We start from the raw sequence: 19,403 nt of genomic DNA on the forward strand, positions 1-19,403 counted from the left end.
AACTCTCTAAAGTGATAGTTTCTTAAAGGTTAGTTGCAGTATCAATGAAAATATCAATGAACTTTTCACATAGTTATGTGAAAATCCATTGGTTTATTTTGTACTTTGAATGAATTTTTTTCATGCATCGTTTTATAACTTCTTGTGATTGGTTAAAAATGTTAGTTAAGTTATGCAGACCTACCAAATGTTGACACATTTTCATTTTGCAATATCCAAAAAAATCACATTTATTAATATTTTCATTGATCTCATCAAACACATCTTTAACTAGTAGGAAGCTGTCAATTCATGGTGACCAATACCAATTTACCAAAATTCAAAAGTTTTACTTGAAACTTTAAATCTTATCATTGGCAATATATGTTCAGTTGTTTTCCTTGAATTGTCAGCATCCTTTGTTCATTTTTGAGAAAATATCTGGCAAACACCCCAGGGTGACTAGTCCACCTAGTCAGTCGTTCTTTCAGGTAAAAATGGTGATCCACTTACGACTCGAGTGCTCAAGGGCTTTTCTTCAAGAATTGCATTGTATTTCAGCACACAGAGGTGCTGTATGTGTGTGTAGTTCCCATTTATCACACAGCACATTAAGGAGATGTGAACTGAGGGGCTGGCATTTAGTAAAACATGTTATTTCTTCATCAAGGACATTCTTAAGTGAAACCAGCTTTCTTTTTTTAATTGCCAGTGCATGGCCAGAGAAGCATACAAAGATTTCTAAGGATAGTTTAGTATCACCAGCAGCATTTTTCTTCACTGTTACTTTAGCACTGCCAGCGCAAATGTTAATGCAGTGAAAAAGAGGCAAATAATGTTTTAGTATTATTATGAAAATAGTTTTGATCTCACAGACCTCCTGAAAAGGGTCTTGGGCACCCCAAAGGATCCTTGGACGAAAGAACTGCTGTTCTAAAGGAAACATGTATATAAAGATAGTCACTGAAGCAATGTTTTCAATAGCAAAGTATTGGAAACAATGTAATTGTCTAGGTGACCGCCTTTCTTTCCTATGTATGTAGGATAGCAGTAGTTGTGTACCATCTTTAGGAGAATTGGAAAAATAAGCATTCAGATAATTTTCTGTGCTATGTGGTTCAGATGAGGAGCCCTGATTGATTCCTTTTAAGGAATGATTAAATTAAGGCACGTTCCTCTGCAGCAGTTAGAGAATGAGACAAATTTGTGTGTAGTGAAGTGAAAAAATCTTCATGGCATTAAGTGAAAAGTTGAGAATAATAGAATATAAATATTTATAATATGACCTTATAGTGTCTTAAAGAACAATCCCAAAGCAGAACTGTAGCAAGTGATTATATATGTTAATTAGAAAGGGCTAGAAGATTTTAAGTCAAAACTACTAACTGGCTACCTCTGCCAAGGCAAGTGGGATTTGGAGAATCAGGAGTTAGGGGATGCTTGAAGACTTCTACTTTGTATTCCATGTATCTCTGCACTTAAGATTTTGGTTTTCTTTAACAATGAAACCATTGAACATTTTTTATATGTATATAAATAAAATGGTGAAAAGTGCTGTGAAAGTGTATAATAAGGAAAACTCCTTTTAGGGGGGAATCATGGGAATTGGGGTCTGGACAAGCTCTCATCCTGCAGGGCTTTCCTTCTTTGTAGGAATCTGCGGCGGATCCGGAAGTGTCAGCGTGGTCGAGAACAGCAGGAAAAAGAAGGGAAGGAAGGAAACAGCAAGAAGACCATGGAGAATGTGGATAGCCTGGATAAGCTGGAGTGTAGATTCAAGCTAAATTCCTACAAGATGGTGTATGTGATCAAGTCAGAGGACTACATGTATCGGAGGACTGCCTTGCTCCGGGCTCATCAGGTAAGAACCACTAACTGGAATTTCTCTATACATCTCCCTCCCCAGCCAGGACCAGGCCTACCCCAGAGGCTTCTGATTGTTTTTCTTCCTTTATGAAAACCTCCTCTTGGATTTGAGAATTGTTGAGTAAGCGAGTATATTAGTTTGTTAAGGAGGCTGTTACAAAGTACCACAGACTGCATGGCTTAAACAACAGAAATTTATTGTCTTACAGTTCTGGAGGCTAGGATTCTGAGACTAAGTGTTGGCAGAATTGGTTCGAACTTTTTGAGAGCTGAGAGGGCGAATCACCTATTCCATGCCTCTCCTAACCTCTGGTGGCAATTTTTGGCATTCCTTGGCTTGCGGATCTCTGCCTCCTCCTTCACATGGTGTTCTCCCTATGTACATGTCTGTGTCCAAATTTCCCCCTTTTGAAGGATGCCAGTCATACTGGATTATGAGCCTACCCTACTACATTATGACCTTATCTTAACTAATTAGATCTGCAATGGCCTCATTTCCAAATAAGGCTACCTTCTGAGGTACTGGGGGTTAGGACTTTAAGATACGAATTTGGGGGGATACAATTCAAACCGTAAAACCTGATGGCACCTTCCACTAAAGCTACTCCCAACATTTATGTTTCAAGTGGTATTGCTTGTATGAATTCTCTTTTTGCATGCTATCTCAATTGTGAAAGCTTCCTGGTACAGGTATGCAGGCCATGGGACCACAACCATGAAGTACAACATACAAGGCAGTGTGATACGCATGATCAACAAAAGAAACTAGGTGAAGTGATCAAGGGTAACTGGCATGCAGGCCCTGCTTTTGTTGAGTGAGATTTCTCTAAGGAGGTGATGCTTGAGGCCTGAATAACGATAAGGACCGAGCCTGTTGAAGAGTTAGGAGTTGGTACTTTCTCAGCAAAGGAAACAAGCAAGTACAAGGCTGAGAAGGGAGGAAAGGACTTGGCATGTTCCAGAAACTGAAAACATCAGTGTGGCTTGAGCCATAAAGAAAGTGGGATGCCCGAAGTTGGAAGGGCGGGCAGGGACCACATTACTCAGTCTCAGAGGCCAAAGATGGCTTGGACTGCTGTGAGGAGAATGGGAGTGTGGGCATAAAGTTGGAAGGACAGAGACCACTCAGAAGACTCCTCTGCTCCAGATGAGATGTGCTGGTGACCTGGACTAACAGGGTGGCAGTGGACTTGTAAGAATTATACAGGTTGGAGATAGAATTGTCAGGATATGGTAATGATGAGATGTGGGGAGACAAGAGAAAGGAGAACATCAGGGATGGTGCCTGGTGGTTTTTGGTTTTTGGTTTTGTTTGTTTTTCTTGAGTAAACGGGAAGTTTAGGGGTCTATTAATACGAAAGGATTGTCAGGTTGAAGGGCAAATCAAGCACTCTGTTTTGAACTGGTTACGTTTGAAAGAACTACACAACATTCAAGTGGCAGTTGTTGGGTGGGTGGGTTAACGTACTTCTCTCGTGGTGCTGTATGTTGTATGTCTCTGATTCAAATTATTTGGGGAGCTGGGCAACACCCAGTTCATCTTTGTATCCCCTACTCTGCCTTGCACACGGGCACTGATAAACATATGCTGGATACATATGGTATCCAGGTAGGAACGTAAACCTCCACTGAAGATCTGTCGTGCCTGGCACTCTACTGGGCAGGGTAGGGTGCTACCATGAAGGGAGAGTGGGTTTTAAACCCTTTGCTTTGCGCTGTCGTATTAGAAGTGGATTGCCATGTGGGCAGAAATGACCGACAACCACAACTCATTGTATCTCACTCAGGGTACATTAGAATCAGCTGGGTTGCTGGCTTAAAAATGCAGATTGTTGGAAGTGAGGAAATCTCCTAGTATCAAGTCCCCCAGGTGATACTAATGCATGCTTACACTGAGAAGCACTGAGCTCGTTTTGCCCAGACCTGTGTGGGCATTGAAGGGGCCCAACTCCTTACCTGCTCTATGTTCTTAACCTCCTTCAATTCTTTTCTTTAAACAGAGACTCCTATTGCCTTATTAATTTTTTTTTTTTATCTAACCAGTGGTATCAGCGACTTGAGCCCACATCTTTCCTCTGCTTCTTTAGGACAGAATTGGGCTTTGTATTTGAAGGGTTTTTTGGGCCTGGATTCATGTTTTTTTCCCTTGTTCTGTTTTGCAGTCCCATGAGCGTGTTAGCAAGCGGCTACATCAGAGGTTCCAGGCCTGGGTAGATAAATGGACCAAGGAGCATGTGCCCCGTGAAATGGCAGCGGAGACCAGCAAGTGGCTCATGGGTGAGGGGCTGGAGGGCCTGGTGCCCTGTACCACCACCTGTGACACAGAGACCCTGCACTTCGTGAGCATTAACAAGTACCGTGTCAAATACGGCACAGTATTTAAAGCCCCATAACTGCAAAGCCAGAGCAGATAACTTGAGGGGGGTGGTGTGTGTGAGGGCATGTGCCCTCACACATACTGAAGAAACAAGGAAGATGCCTTTCAAGCCTCACTGGGCCTCTCTGGGACATGGCCACCTGATCTGTGTGTGGCTGGTGCAACCTGGCACCAAGTGGGCTATATATAAGGAACGTGGATACCTTACAAAGCTGGAGCTGGAACTTTTCCCAAAGGGTTTTGGGTGTTAGCCTGCCCTGGAGGGGGAAGGAAATGCATGCAAGCATGGAGACATGTAGCTTGCTTGCACACACCAGCAGAGCTAGGACTGGAGTCTCCTAGGGCCTGACCTTCAATGAGGGAAGCGGATGCTGTTCACATTTTGACTGGATGGGCGTGCATTGACAGACTGGAGAAGGACTCAACGCTCAGATGGATTGTAACTCGGACAGTCACTGCTCCTCTCCTGTCCCCCCAAGAGGAAAAAAACTGGATTTGATTTTTTTTTTCCCCCTGGTCACGCGAGCACATCTAGATCACCCATTAGGTTTTCTCTGGGACCTGCAGTTTGGCTTTGGGATTAACATCTTGTGGATTTGATTCCTGATGAGTCCTTGCTGCCTACCCTTTACTCTCTCCTCTGGTTCTCAACCTCAACATGTTCAAATGAGTCGTCCTTTTTAGCTCCCGTGGAACTGTTTTGTACCTGCTTCTTTACTAGTCTACCCTAGTGCCATCCACCAGCTTTACTCTCTGACACACACACACAATTTTAACTTGGTTTTTCTTTTTTTTGTAAATAATGTACATACTGTCAATTTTTTATTAAAAGAAATATGCTTTGATGTGCTAGCATAACTGCTCTAGCTTCTTGTGTACCATAGTTCTCTGTGGCTTCAGATTTAGTACCTATGAACAGATGTACAAGACATTTATTACACTTTTTACCAAAGGGAGTTACCATTGTAGTACTTTTGTGAAAAACTTGTCTTCCCCCTTGCCCCAACTTTTTCTTTTTTTTTTGTAAATAAATAAAGCTTGGTTCTTACTTAAGGAATAAACTCTGAGCCCACGTCCCCTGCCCTCGGCAGAGCCCTGTGGTGAAGCAGGGTTTGGGCTTCACTTCCTCATCCACGGCACAAACAGGACTTTGCTTCAGTTAGCAATCAGTTGCACTTGCCCAAGTCAAAAAGTCCAAATTTTTAAAATAGAATACTTCATTATTTTAGTACTTTTTTTGCCTTTATTTCAACTGTTTGGAAATATTTTATATTCGGGTAAGTTGTTCAGCTATGTAGTTTTTATGTCTCTATTTTTTCTTACCCTTCTTGTAAATGGGGGTGAACAACTTAAATACCAAATCAGTATTTAAAAGAAGTGTATGTAAGGTGTGTGGTATAAATGGAGTTGGGAGGGAGAAGATTTGACGCATTTCATTAGCAACCACAAATGGAATGTGTGTGTATATATATAAATATTTTTTAATGACATAAATTTAAACTGGCAGGCATTTAAACATGAGTGATTAGGATTTTTATATGTGGTCAGCCTGGACTTTCTGAACAAAGACCACCTGAGCCCCTCCTAGTACTCTGGTGGGGTTTTTTTTCAGCAACCATTACCCTAGTCATAGTTGTAAAGTAACCAGCAGTATTTTGTGTGGTTTTGTTTGCTTTTTAATTAAAAGTCGCCACCACTACCACCAAAAAACCAGAAATTGTCTTCTGGACTTTTAGAAACACACACAGACTTCTCTGATTTTAGACTGTTTGTTGCTGGAGGGTGGGTAGATGAGGGCGATCCAGGCCAGGAGACTGAGTCCAAAAGAGCCTTGTGGGAGGAGATCCTGGGATGAAGCGTGGGCAGTGCCTGACTTTGGGGGTAGAGTGCTACATACTGTTTGGGGGGAAGATCTCAGGTTTTCCTAGCAATAACTCACCTAATCCTCCGTGCTTGTTCAAGAAAGATCTTGTTGACTTGGAATTACGGGGGAGATTTATGGGGCCTGACCAGGGGCAGCCCCAGCTGTTGCTGTATCTGCACAGGGTTATGTCCAGAGTAGTTATGCTTGCAGGGCAGGAGGAAAACCCAACCCACCAGTGCAACCAAAAAGCGGGGGGAGCTTCCCCTACAGCCAGGATTTTCACAAGCAGCATTTTTATCCCTCCTGCCTTCTGACATCTGAGCTCCAAGCTCTAAACCCAGCCTGTATTATAGAAGCAAGTTACCTTTATTTTAACTTACATTTGGTATTCTGTACTTAGTCACCTTTCCATGTGATTTGCAATGAAATGTTGTAAACTTGACTTGGTCAGTATTTCCATTAAAATATCAGGGCTAATGTTGTGTATATATTTTTCTTCCTGATGATTTTATAGACAAGGACTCCCTGGCAATCCTAGCAGGGAAGAAAAGCAGCCAATGGACTATAAGGGTAATGTGAGACTGAAATCGGTGGTGTTTCTGGCATTATGGCGTCTCCAAACTCTTCAGTCTTGTGTGGTGAAATGTTATTCTCTTAGGATCTTGAATGCTATGCTGTGATCTGCCATCTCAAAACAAAATCTTTCCAGAGTTTCTGGTGATGTGCGACAATTAGGTACACACTTAAAATACATTGTAGAGGAAGCAGGTTACTAGATGCAAAGCCCTCTCTATTTATCACTGTGTCTGCCGATCAGTTTGGAAGCACCGCTCCCTGGCGCTCTTTCCATGTTAAGCAGAGAGGTTTTTGGAGGTAGTCAGATCCAGAGGTCGGGCTGAGACTGGAGGGCAAGGGGGTACCCGCTGCGTGCTTCTGAGGCTGGGTGACCTGCGTTTGCAGCAGCCGAGGCTTCTGCCCGTCGTGTCTAATATTCCTCTGTCTCTGGCCCGGGCCTTTCGGAGAATCTAAGCGTCCAACTTCCCATTTTATGTAGGGATTTGCCCAGTGGCCACCAGCTCGGACAAGATAGAGGAAGACCTCCGCAGCGCGGCTTTTAGCTTTCAGCTCCCTGCTCAAAGTTCACAGCGGCGGAGTTTCAGAGAGCCGCTGGTGTTCCAAGAAAAGCTGCCCGGGGCTGGAAGGCGCCGGAACCTTTGGTTCCAGGCCGTGGACCGCGCCGGCAGCGCCGGCGGCCTTCCGGGGAGAAGAGCGGGCGCCCGGCGATGGCAATGGCGGCGGCGCCGGCGCTGAAGCACTGGCGCACTACGCTGGAGCGGGTGGAGAAATTCGTGTCGCCGCTCTACTTTACCGACTGTAACCTCCGCGGCAGGTGTGGCCCTCACGCCTGGGGCGCCAGCGGGCCGCATTCGCGCGCCTCAGCCTTCCTTTCCGGGGGGAAACTCAAGCTGCGGCCACCAGGGCTGAGGGACAGAGTGCCCGCGGCGGACAGGCCAGGGGCCCGAGAGGAGGGGTTGGGGGGGTGCTGTGGTGTGGGGCGGCCCTCTCGGCGGTGGATCAAGGGAACGTGTGTCCCCACCCGCCGGCTGGCCTACGGGCGGAAAGGGGGCGGCTTCGAGCGTGCCCACCGGCCCCTCCCACCCAGGCTCTTCGGGGACAGCTGCCCGGTGGCCGCGCTCTCCAGTTTCTTGACGCCGGAGAGGCTTCCCTACCAGGAGGCCGTCCAGCAAGACTTCCGCCCCGCGCAGGTCGGCGACAGCTTCGGACCCACGTGGGTAACGCTCAGAGGGAGGGCGGAGCCAGCGGGCCAAAGGGAGGGTCACCCTCCCGGCTTGCTCACATCCCCGAGGGCCACACCTCCAATGTCGGCCCTCTGCCCTGGACCTAAGCCTCTTGGGGCAGAGCAGCACCCTCTGCTGGGAACAGCTCCCTGGTCCCTCAGTCTTCATGGGAGTTTTCATTCCCCCCCTCTCCCAGTCCCTGGACTCCCCTTAGGAAGGACACTCTAGGACGGATCACGGACCCCTGACAACTGTGCCTCTTTTCCTCACCTTGCTGCACATCCCGTTACTCCTATCTTGTGGATCAAAGCCGAATGTCTTGTGATGCTGCAGATGCTTGGAGAAAGTCTCAAGCCCCTGCTAACCTTTAATCCAAGGAAATATGTCAAAAGGACAGAGCTTCAATCCCTAGGCCCATCTCAGTGGCTCTCTTGCAGATGGTGGACCTGTTGGTTCCGAGTGGAGCTGACTATCCCGGAAGCATGGGTGGGTCAGGAAGTTCACCTTCGCTGGGAAAGTGATGGAGAAGGCCTGGTGTGGCGCGATGGGGAACCTGTCCAGGTGAGGAGCCCTCTCCTAGGGACAGGTATGGTCGCATTTCAGCCCTGGTCTCTGGAGAAGCCACAGCTGAGTGGTTCTGCCTCAGGGTGGTATCAGAATTTCAGGAAATGGGGAAGTTGCCGCTTGGGCCCCTGTATAACTGGTCCCTCTCATACTGGGACGTCAAATGGATAGCTGATGAGTCTCAACGTAATTTGTGCTAGACCAGCCCTGCCACTGACTGACCACATTACCATTCTGGGCTGGAAATAGTTACTAATCAAATATAGTAATATTGAGTACAACAGATGCATTTATTAACTCTACTAGGTGCCAGGTGCCAGACTAGTGGCTTTGCAGGACATATCACTTTTTATTTTTAGTTCTTAATAAACTAAGTTTTATTATATGTAATATATGCTTATAGGGGGAAACTTTCAAACAGTTCTGGATAATATAAAGTAAAAATTTGGGGCTGGCCCGATGGTGCAGCGGTTAAGTTCGCACGTTCTGCTTCGGTGGCTCGGGGTTTGCTGGTTTGGATCCCAGGTGCAGACATGGCACCGCTTGGCAAGCCATGCTGTGGCAGGCGTCCCACATATAAAGTAAAGGCAGATGGGCACGGATGTTAGCTCAGGACCAGTTTTCCTCAGCAAAAAGACGAGGATTGGCAGCAGATGTTAGCTCAGGGCTAATCTTCCTCAAAAAAAAAAAAGTAAAAATTTAGGTCCTCTTCCCCTGAAGGAATGGATCTCTCCTTACCGCCTCAACCCCAATTCTCCAGATATAACCACTATTAAATGTCTTGTTTATCTATCCAACTATATCACATTTAATCTTTTTAATCCTATATGGTGAGTCTTTACGCCCATTTACAGATTAAGAAACTGAGTTATGTAGAGGTTAGTTCACTTGCTCAGGTTCACACAGCTTCCATTCCAATTGGACTAACTCACAGTCTCAGGTTAGGACTGTTCCTCCTGTATGGACAGATGGCAACCCCCTCCCTCCCTCATTAGCCCCCTCCCTCCCTTGGCTCAGCAAATGTCTCCTGAGTGCCCTGTACTAAGCACTGAGGACAAAGCAGAGAATGAGGCCAACTTGTCCCTGACTTGACTTCATAGAGTTTCCCTTCAGATACTTATTCAGGGGTACAGAGTTCACCAGAAGCCACACCCAGATCTCCTGATGCCTGCCCAAGACCCTTCCCATAAGACCAGAGGCTTTTCTGCTGATAAACAGGTGCCATTTGGTGGTCATGGCACTGGCTGCCAGGGGGTTGGGGCCCTGCTTCCAGGGTTCCCTGATTTGTCAATCTTGCCCTTGCCTGGGAGAGAGGAGCCAGAGCTGGGGACCCAGAGTATAAGCCTCCCTCAGCTTATACTTCACCTGAACTGTCCAAAAGCCTCAGGCCTTGTGTTTTTCACTCCATTCCCCACCAGGGTTTGACCAAAGAGGGGGAGAAGACCAGCTATGTCCTGACTGACAGGCTGGGGGAAGGAGACCCCCGGAGGTGAGTGAGTCCCTGTGCCCTGGTTGACCAGTGCTGTGGGGGAGGGGGCACCAGTGGGTGAAGAGGAGCTGAGGCCCAGAGTGATCTCAGAAACATACCCACCTTGAACACAACCATCCTCAAATCTCATAGTTTGTTTTTTAAAAGCAGGATTTTTTTTTCCTGACATAAAAATAATATTTGCCTTCTTGTGGTGAATACAGAAAAGCACAAAGAAGTAAACAGCTCCCATTATCCCACCACCTAGAGATGACTATTATTAACATCTCATCATTCATCTCAGGAATTCTTTCAGGTGTAGTTTTTACTAGTTGAGGTTGTATTTCTTTGCTATTTTGCATTCTAATTTTTTTGATTCTATATTATAACATGCGCATTTTATGACATCATTAAAAACTCCTCTTAGACATTATTTTACTTTATAATATTTATTGAACGCTGTGTGCCCAATGCTTCCAGACACCAGGAGTATGATGGTGAGTATGTGGTCTTTGACATCAAGGGAGACTCATATATGCTTATATAATTACAAAACTGGGGCCGGCCCTGTGGCCAAGTGGTTAAGTGCACGAGCTCTGCTTTGGCGGCCCAGGGTTTTGCCGGTTGGATCCTGGGCGTGGACGTGGCACTGCTCATCAGGCCATGCTGAGGTGGCATCCCACATAGCGCAACCAGAAGGACCTACCACTAGAATATACAACTATGTACTGGGGGGTTTTGGCAAGAAGAAGGGGAAAGAAAAAAGAAGATTGGCAAGAGATGTTAGCTCAGGTGCCAATCTTTAAAAAAAAAAATTACAAAACTGATGAGGGCTCTGAAAGAAAACACTAGGAGCTCGATATGAGAAATCTGTTCCAGACTTGGGAGAGGGGTAAGAGGAGGGTCAGGGAAGGCTTCCCCAAGGAAGTCACGTTTGCTCTCTGACGACTGAGTAGAAGAGCACACAGCCCACATGCTGCTCCAAGGAGTGGCCTGCCCTGTGTTGGCTGATGGATCTTTCTCTGAAAGGTTGGACCTTGGAGATCCAAACATGTTTATAATATGCAAACAGGGTTCTGAGACCAGGTCAGTGCTTTGTAAAGACAGCTTTTGCAAATAAAAGGCTAAATAGCAGCATAATTCACACGGTTCCAAACTTGGCTACTTATTCTCCCTGACCGAGGTAGAATGCTCATCCACAGAACATGCCTTCAGTCTGGTGTTTCTACCGTGATCTTCTCACACATGCACCTGAGGCACTGCAGTGGGATACTCTGGGTGGTGGATCCTGGAGGCGAATGGAGAGGGGTCAGCTAGTTGCCTCCTTGGTCCTCTCACTCTAAGCCCCCAGAGTCCTCTGCCAGTCCCTTGACTTGAGGCTGCTCCCCACATTTGTAGCATGACCCTCTATGTGGAAGTAGCCTGCAATGGCCTCCTGGGGGCCGGTAAGGGAACCATGATTGCAGCCCCTGACCCAGAGAAGATGTTCCAAGTGAGCCGGGCTGAGCTGGCCGTGTTCCACCAAGATGTCCACAAGCTCTTGGTGGATCTGGAGCTGCTGCTGGGCATGGCCAAGGTACTGGACACCCCCACCCCACCCGGTCACTTTCCAGAGCCCTGCTGCAGAGAGATTGTTTCTTGGGTCAGATAGTTTGGACTCTGGGGATCCAGAATAGTGAGTGTTTCTGCCTGCCTGAGTGTTGAGAGGATTTCCCTATGTGAAAGGGAGGAGGTAGACAGTACTGAGCAGGGGGACCAGCAGGAGCAAAAGGTTGGAGGTGGGGAGGAGCTCTGCTGAGAACCCTTGAGAGATCAGCCAGGGCCTAGTTTTGTAGACTCTGCTTGCTCGAGACAGGGATTAAGGGGCAGAACCCTCCTGCAGGGCCTCGGGGAAGACAACCAGCGCAGCTTCCAGGCCCTATACACAGCCAACCAGATCGTGAACGTGTGTGACCCTGCCCAGCCTGAGACCTTCCCAGTGGCCCAGGCCCTGGCCTCCAAGTTCTTTGGCCAACGTGGAGGTGAAAGCCAACATACCATCCACGCCATGGGGCACTGTCACATTGATACAGGTAGGGCAGCAGCTGGCCAGGTTAGCTGGGGGAGGCAGGAGTGCCCTTGAAGCCCTGGCTGTGCCCTGGAAGCACTGTGTGATCCTCAGCAAGTTCTTGCTCCTCTTGGACCTCAGTTTTCCCCATGTGTAAAATGGGGCAAGGGGACTGGACTGTGGGCTTTGCTAGGTGTGGCTTCATTTATTCTTTCAACAGAATCTGATGCCCCATGTGGCCCCATGGTAGATAATAGAGGGTAGGATTATAGAGACTGATGATCACAAAATAGGCAGGCACAGTTGGTGCCACGATGGAGGGAAGTATAGGGGTCTGGAGAGCCCAGAAGAGGCGCTTAACCCAGCTGGGTCAGGGGGATTCAAGAGAGGCTTCATGGAGGAGGTGACCTTTGAACTGAGTGCGGATAGAGTAAGAGTTTGACATGGGTGTCAAGTCCTCAGAGAAGAGTGACATGGGAGTTACTGAGATGGGAGCTCAAAGTGCAGGTGGAGGTTTCCTGGGGAGGATCAGGAGTTCAGATTTGAACCTGATGAGTTTGCAGTACCTATGAGGCTTATGGGAAATGCACATTTTTAACAAGCTCCCCAAGGTATTGAATCTGATGCAGCTAAAGTTTTTGAGCCACAAGAACAAGGGCTTTCTCTGATGTGCCAAGGCTGAGTGGGTAGGTTTGGGGGGAACTCCAGGCTGGTAAGGAAGGAACTGAGGCCTAGAGGTCAGGAGAGGCTATTGTGTCTCACTCAGGATGGCTGGCTCAGGCAGCCCCATCTGTTCTGGGATATGCATCGTGTGTGCAGGGGAAGAGTTAACCCCTGCTGCCTCTTACAGGATCTTCTCTGGAGATATCTAAACTTCAGGGTGAGGCTATTCCAGGGCCTGGGGCCTCCATCTGCTGAGCTGTAAAATTGACCTGATAGCCCTGTGGGTCTCCTTTCCCCACCCTCTCCTCCCACCTTGCAGGAGTGACTTGAAGTGACAGCTCTGGAGGGATGCCACGGGGCTTTACAGGGAAAAGGGCCTAGGATGGGAGGAAAGCTGGGATGACCCTCTGGAGGCCCAGGCTTGCCCTGGTTGGAGTGCTGGGAGGCAGGGGTGAGGTTGGAGATCTGTGAGGAGCTGGGGACCTTGCTGCTCACCCTCCACCCTTTATCTCCACCCTCTTCCCTGTCTAGCCTGGCTTTGGCCCTTCAAAGAAACTGTGCGGAAATGTGCCCGGAGCTGGGTGACAGCCGTGCAGCTGATGGAGCAGAACCCTGAGTTCATCTTTGTCTGCTCCCAGGTCAGAGGGACAGCTGTGTGGGGGCACCTGAAGCCCAACAGGTCTGAGGGTGAGGGTCCGAGGGCTTCTCAGGCCTGAGGGTCATGGCTCTGCCCTACCCTCAGCTGCCCACTGGGCCCCAGATACTCAGCCCTGGGTGGGGTCCTCATCACTCCTGGCCCAGCTCCCACCCCACCTGCCCCACAGGCACAGCAGCTCGAGTGGGTGAAGAGCCACTACCCTGGGCTGCATGCCCAGCTCCAGGAGTTCGCCTGCCGTGGGCAGTTTGTGCCTGTGGGGGGCACCTGGGTGGAGATGGTAAGTGCAGTCTGCACCCCCTCAGCCTCAGGCCATAGCGTCATGGCCTTCCCTCCTCAGTTTTGCCCTTTGCCTCCGTTTTGTGGCAGCCCTTATTAGTCCCTGGAATCCTAAGGCCTGGGATGCCAAGGGGGAAGAGGGTCTTAAGCATGTGACAGGCTATCTGCATGACCCAGTCCCGGGAACTTCCCCTCTGGCACACAGACAGTCCTGCCTGAAATAAGGAGATGGATACTGCCTTGGCACATGGCGGTAGCCCATGTCAGGCTTCTGGCTTCTCCTGATGGGGTGGGGTGGGCCTGAGTTCCTGCCTGTTCGCCGGCTGATGCTGACCCCGAGCACTTCCCTCTTCCCTCGTTGCCAGGATGGGAACCTTCCCAGTGGAGAGGCCATGGTGAGGCAGTTCCTGCAGGGCCAGAACTTCTTCCTGCAGGAGTTTGGGAAGATGTGCTCCGAGGTAGGCTGGGAGCTGCTGCACCTGTAGGCAGATGGGGCTGGAGCTTGTCGTGTGTGATGAGGGGCTAAGGCTGTGGCTGCTCTGCCAAGAGTCCTGGTTCCCATGCCCCAGAGGCCCTTTTCCCCACAGTTCTGGCTGCCAGATACGTTTGGCTACTCAGCGCAGCTCCCCCAGATCATGCGCAGCTGTGGCATCCGGCACTTCCTGACCCAAAAGCTGAGCTGGAACTTGGTGAACTCCTTTCCGGTAAGCAGGCCCCAGGGGGTCAGAGTCAGAGTGGGCCTGGGTCCCCACCTGGCCCATTCACCTTTCCCCAGGCTTATTGTGGGGTCCCGAACAGACCACCCAACCTCCCCCAGAGAGGACATGCCTCCCCCAGGGTCACACACCAGGCAGGGGCAGGTCTGGAGGGCTCAGTTCTGCCTCAGCCCTGGCTCTGGCCTCTCTCCTCTGCCCCTGTCTCCCTGACTGCAGCATCATACCTTTTTCTGGGAGGGGCTGGATGGCTCTCGTGTGCTGGCCCACTTCCCACCTGGTGACTCATATGGAATGCAGGGCAGTGTGGAGGAGGTGAGAGAGCACCTAGTAGCTGAGGTAGGGGGGTCAGGGTGGAGAGGCTGGGTATCCTGTCCTAGGCTGACCCATGCTGACCTGTCCCTGCCTGTCCAGGTGCTGAAGACCGTGACCAAAAATCAGGACAAAGGGCGGACCAACCACAGTGCTTTTCTCTTTGGCTTTGGGGATGGAGGTGGCGGCCCCACCCAGACCATGGTGGACCGCTTGAAGCGGCTGCGCAATACAGATGGGCTGCCCAGGTCAGGCTAGCCTGCCAGCAGCCCTCCGTGCTCACTCAGTCCTGCCCCCAGCCCTTGCCTTGAGCCCTTCTTTCTGCTCAGCCACTGGGCCCAATCCCTCCACTGGGCCTTCTTCTGCTCCAATCCTGGACCATGGGCTCCTCCCAACTTCTGCCTGGGGGTGGGGGTGGGGAAAAAGCTGAGCGTGGGAAGGGACCTAAACCTACCAGAGAGAGAACTCTCTTGGGGTGTCCAGAACTGGCTTTGTGTGGAAAGGGAGCTTTCTGGGGTGGCTCCTTTCTGTCGCGGCTGAATCTCTTGTCCACTCTGGCGTGGAGGAAGGGTGAGCCATGTGGCCCCTCAAGGCTGGGAGACCCAGGCCGATGGTATCCCTCAGAGTGCAGCTGTCTTCTCCGGGGCAACTCTTCTCAGCGCTGGAGAGCGACTCGGGGCAGCTGTGCACATGGGTCGGGGAGCTCTTCCTGGAGCTGCACAATGGCACCTATACCACCCATGCCCAGGTCAGGAACTGGTCGCCCAGCTGAGCAGGGAGGGTGTGCCCTTGATCTGCAGAGGGTCAGAGAAGGAAGCAGGGGTCAGAGCCTGCCCAGACCTGGGGAAGAGGCTTGTGTTCCAAGGAGGAGCTGAGAGGAGAGAAGTGCAAGAGCTGGGTGGGTCAGGAGCCTGGAGGAGCCAGGACTGAGGATCCCTGAAGGAGGAGGGGCTTGGAATGAGGGGAGAGGAGGAAGGCATTTGGGACAGGTCCCCCACGAGAAGCTTTAACCAGGAGGCCCTGAGGAACCATCAGGGGTTCTGAGGCAGGGAGGGCTTTGGAAGGTGTCCTGGGATGCTTGAACAGACTCTAGACTGATAACCCCCACCCTGGGCTCAGATCAAGAAGGGGAACCGGGAATGTGAGCGGATCCTGCACGACGTGGAGCTGCTCAGCAGCCTGGCCCTGGCCCGAAGTGCCCACTTCCTATACCCGGCAGCCCAGCTGCAGGACCTCTGGAGGTCAGCCCAGCTTCTGCCTCCTGCCACCCACCTGACCTCACCCCAGACACCTCTGTGGCTGCCCCTCCCAGCCTTCCTTCCTCCCACCCTCCTGGCCTTCCCCATCCCTGCCCTTCGCCCCTGCAGGCTCCTGCTCCTGAACCAGTTCCATGACGTGGTGACTGGAAGCTGCATCCAGCTGGTGGCGGAGGAAGCCATGTGCCACTATGAAGGTTAGGCTCATGACATTCCCATTGCTCTCTCTAACACCCAGGGCCGAGCCCAGGGTGTCCCCTGTGGGGGACTCAGGGGTCATCCCAGGCCCATTGCCCACCCATGACTGACTAGTCTTTCCTTAGACATCCGTTCCCATGGCAACACACTGCTCAGTGCTGCAGCCGCCGCCCTGTGTGCTGGAGAGCCAGGTCCCAAGGGCCTCCTCATTGTCAACACACTGCCCTGGAAGCGCACTGAAGTGTTGGCCCTGCCCAGGCCTGGCGGGGCCCACAGCCTAGGTATGAGCTGGGAGAAGGGCTGCCCTGCAGCAGGAGGGAGCAAGGCCAGACTGAGAGGTGGAGATACTTCCCTGGGGATCTTTGCCCTGGGGTGCCCCAGGCTGGAGAGTAGCATCCACTCTGGCTGGAGAGTAGTAGTAGTATCCACTCTCAATGCCCTCACCCCCCAAGCGAGGCTCATGGAAGGTCAGGGAGGCTGCACTGATGCCCAGGCCTCATTCCCAGCCCTGGTGACAGTACCCAGCATGGGCTATGCTCCTGCTCCTGCCCCCACCTCACTGCAGCCCCTGCTGCCCCAGCAGCCTGTGTTCGTGGTGCAAGAGGTAAGTACTGGCACATCCCATGGGGGCCAGGGGATGTCCTGGGCTGACCTTAACAACAGGGGAGTTCTGAGCTCCCTAGCCTGAAACAAGTGGTCAGGCAGGGCCGGGGCTGGGGTGGGGTGCTGTTGGTTGTGGAAAGACCCTGCAGACTCAGCTTCAAGGCCCCCTCCCACCAAGACTGATGGTTCTGTGACTCTGGACAACGGCATCATCCGGGTGAGGCTGGACCCGACTGGCTGCCTGACATCCCTGGTGCTGGTGGCCTCTGGCAGGTGCCAACCCCTCACTGCTGTGTCCCATGCCTGCCCTCTCCTGTGAATCCCAGACTCCATTCCCTTGTTCCCTGACTACAGCACTGCCCATAGGAGCCCACAGTGGTTCTTGGCTGGGACCAACTCATGGAACAGGGCAGGCTGGGCTAGGAGTCCCCCCTGTTCCTTGGGCCTCTCACCCTGCCCTACCCCACCTCAAGCAGCTGGAGAGACCAAGATCATCCAGTTATAAAGCACCAATCCCCATGTCCTTCCAGGGAGGCCATTGCTGAGGGCACTGTGGGGAACCAGTTTGTGCTGTTTGATGATGTCCCTCTGTACTGGGACGCATGGGACGTCATGGACTACCACCTAGAGACACGGTGCGGGTGGACAGGACTTGATGGTGGGGTGGGAATACAGGCCTATTGGGCTCCTCCATCAGCCTCCCCTGGCTCAGCACCTCCCACTCCTGTCCCACAGGAAGCCAGTGCTGGGCCAGGCAGGAACCTTGGCAGTGGGCACTGAGGGCGGCGTGCGGGGCAGCGCCTGGTTCCTGCTGCAGATCAGTGCCAACAGTCGGCTCAGCCAGGAGGTCGTGCTAGATGTTGGTTGCCCCTATGTCCGCTTCCACACTGAGGTAGCAGGGAGCAGGGCGGTAGGTATCTTCCCCAGGTGTCGCTGGTGAGGAGGGGCCAGCCCTAAGCCTGTGTGTGTCTTTGCCTCCCCTTGCCGCCCCCCCCACCTCCACCCCAGGTGCACTGGCATGAGGCCCACAAGTTCCTGAAGGTGGAGTTCCCTGCCCGTGTGCGGAGCCCCCAGGCCACCTATGAGGTCCAGTTCGGACATCTGCAGCGGCCCACCCACTACAACACCTCTTGGGACTGGGCTCGATTTGAGGTTTGACATCCAGTTAGGTAGGGGGTTTGGATCCTCCCTGGCTGGAGGAGACTAATTGGTGGTTAAGAGGTGAGGAGGAGGAGGATCAATATTTGCTGTTCCTAACATATGCCAGGCATTGTGCTAAATGCTTTGTTTAGTCTGATACTCAGACCCAGCTGGTGGGGTAAGTACTGGATCCCCATTTCACAGATGAGGAACTGAGGCTGAGACTGGTGGGTGGGGTGCCCAGGGCCTCCTATCCTGAAAGCTGGAGTTCAGCTCTGTCGTCCCAGAGCTTGCCCTCACTCTAGTGATAGGAGCTCTGGAGCACAGGAAGGAGGCAGGGCCCCCAAGGGGGTCTGGCTCTGCCCTGCAGGTGTGGGCGCACCGCTGGATGGATCTGTCAGAGCACGGCTTCGGGCTGGCCCTGCTCAACGACTCCAAGTACGGCGCGTCGGTGCGAGGCAGCGTCCTCAGCCTCTCACTGTGAGTGGGGTGCCCACTGGGGCTGGGGAGTGGCGTGGGGCGCGGGTCTTCCCGGGCCAGAACTACAGCAGCTCCAGCCTGGCCTGTACCACTCTCCCTACCCCAGCTTGCGGGCGCCTAAAGCCCCTGATGCCACTGCCGACATGGGGCGCCACGAGTTCACCTACGCGCTGATGCCCCACGAGGGTGAGCACCGTGCCCAGACGCCTCCGCCCTCTCTGAGCCTAGATTTCCAACAGTCAATGGGGAGAACTGCCGCAGTCCCGCTCCCCACCCCCATTTTCCACCACGCGTCCCTCTCTGGTCCGCGCCCAGGCTCCTTCCAGGACGCTGGCGTTATCCGCGCTGCCTACAGCGTCAACTTCCCCCTGCTGGCGCTGCCCACCCCCGGCCCTGCGCCCGCCGCCGCCTGGAGCGCCTTCTCCGTGTCCTCGCCCGCGGTGGTGTTGGAGACAGTCAAGCAGGCAAGGGGCGGGGCGCGCCGGGGGCGGGACCCCGGGCTGGGCCCGCCCACTTCCCTGCCCACCGCCCGCCTCCCTTTGCAGGCTGAGACCAGCCCCCAGGGCCGCACGCTGGTCCTGAGGCTGTACGAGGCCCACGGCAGCCACGTTGACTGCTGGCTGCACACGTCGCTGCCGGTTCAGGAGGCCGTCCTGTGAGTGGGGCACGGGGCGGGATGGGGGTGGGAGTGGGAGTCCTGCCCTCGCGGGGCCCTCATGGTACCCTCCTCTTCTTCAGCTGCGACCTCCTGGAGCGGCGCGACCCTGCTGGCCACCTGCCCCTTCGGGACGCCCGCCTAAAGCTCACCTTTTCTCCCTTCCAAGTGCGGTCCCTGTTGCTCGTGCTGCAGCCCCCACCGAATTGAGTCCCTGAGGGCGGGGTTTTGTTTGTGGAAGGCTTTGGGGGCTCCTCATTTCTGCCTCCCCAGCCTGAAGCAGGATGAGCCACCTCTTGAACAATAAATCCTTGGCTCAGGAACCCTGCTGGTAGCCCCTACTCACTCCCCTCAGCGCCCATCCTCAGGCTTTGAGGGCAGAAGGCTTTTTCCCAGGCATTTGAGGTAAGGGCTAAAATCTAAGGTTATCTGTGTGTGCAGGGTCTGGTTTGCAGCCCCCATGAGAGAGATGGGGGATACTGGTG

The 19,403-nt window shown here is 52.1% G+C and overlaps 2 protein-coding genes across 12 annotated transcripts in view; both read left to right on the forward strand.

Moving 5' to 3' along the window:
* SIN3A (SIN3 transcription regulator family member A) overlaps window positions 1-5,077 on the forward strand; it is a 68,633-nt gene extending 63,556 nt beyond the window's left edge. For all 6 annotated transcript variants that reach the window (XM_023653221.2, XM_023653226.2, XM_023653216.2 and 3 more), the window contains 2 exons: window positions 1,633-1,840; window positions 4,008-5,077. In XM_023653221.2, the coding sequence (XP_023508989.1) occupies window positions 1,633-1,840; window positions 4,008-4,238 (439 nt within the window). In that variant the 3' untranslated portion in view covers window positions 4,239-5,077. The remainder of the gene's footprint in view (window positions 1-1,632; window positions 1,841-4,007) is intronic.
* A 614-nt stretch (window positions 5,078-5,691) lies between these two features.
* Window positions 5,692-19,241, forward strand: MAN2C1 (mannosidase alpha class 2C member 1). Of its 6 annotated transcripts, none has more exons than XM_005602902.4 (26): window positions 5,692-7,476; window positions 7,750-7,875; window positions 8,323-8,446; window positions 9,868-9,938; window positions 11,316-11,493; window positions 11,800-11,989; window positions 13,159-13,265; window positions 13,452-13,562; window positions 13,927-14,019; window positions 14,149-14,265; window positions 14,494-14,589; window positions 14,689-14,834; window positions 15,211-15,334; window positions 15,706-15,827; window positions 15,954-16,039; window positions 16,166-16,321; window positions 16,534-16,644; window positions 16,784-16,916; window positions 17,174-17,278; window positions 17,379-17,535; window positions 17,652-17,795; window positions 18,154-18,263; window positions 18,370-18,449; window positions 18,579-18,727; window positions 18,809-18,918; window positions 19,002-19,241. In XM_005602902.4, exons 1-26 carry the CDS (start codon window positions 7,370-7,372, stop codon window positions 19,126-19,128), a joined length of 3,180 nt encoding a protein of 1,059 aa, XP_005602959.1. In that variant the 5' UTR covers window positions 5,692-7,369; the 3' UTR covers window positions 19,129-19,241. The 6 variants fall into 6 exon arrangements, with proteins under 6 accessions (XP_005602959.1, XP_001917587.2, XP_023509018.1 ...); XM_001917552.6 differs by having other exon boundaries at window positions 16,547-16,644; window positions 16,822-16,916; XM_023653250.2 differs by having other exon boundaries at window positions 14,515-14,589; window positions 16,547-16,644; window positions 16,822-16,916.
* The last annotated feature ends 162 nt before the right edge of the window (window positions 19,242-19,403 follow it).

The sequence above is a fragment of the Equus caballus genome, chromosome 1, assembly GCF_041296265.1.
Source record: "Equus caballus isolate H_3958 breed thoroughbred chromosome 1, TB-T2T, whole genome shotgun sequence".
Taxonomy (NCBI): domain Eukaryota; kingdom Metazoa; phylum Chordata; class Mammalia; order Perissodactyla; family Equidae; genus Equus; species Equus caballus.

What these genes read in the sequence shown, in the direction of transcription:
- MAN2C1 (XM_005602902.4), top strand. Translation starts at nt 7,370, where the DNA reads ATGGCAATGGCGGCGGCGCCGGCGCTGAAGCACTGGCGCACTACGCTG. An exon ending in TGCAGGGCAGTGTGGAGGAG is followed by an intron (nt 14,590 to 14,688) that starts GTGAGAGAGCAC and finishes CTGCCTGTCCAG; the next exon opens with GTGCTGAAGACCGTGACCAA. An exon ending in TGGCGGGGCCCACAGCCTAG is followed by an intron (nt 16,322 to 16,533) that starts GTATGAGCTGGG and finishes ACTGATGCCCAG; the next exon opens with GCCTCATTCCCAGCCCTGGT.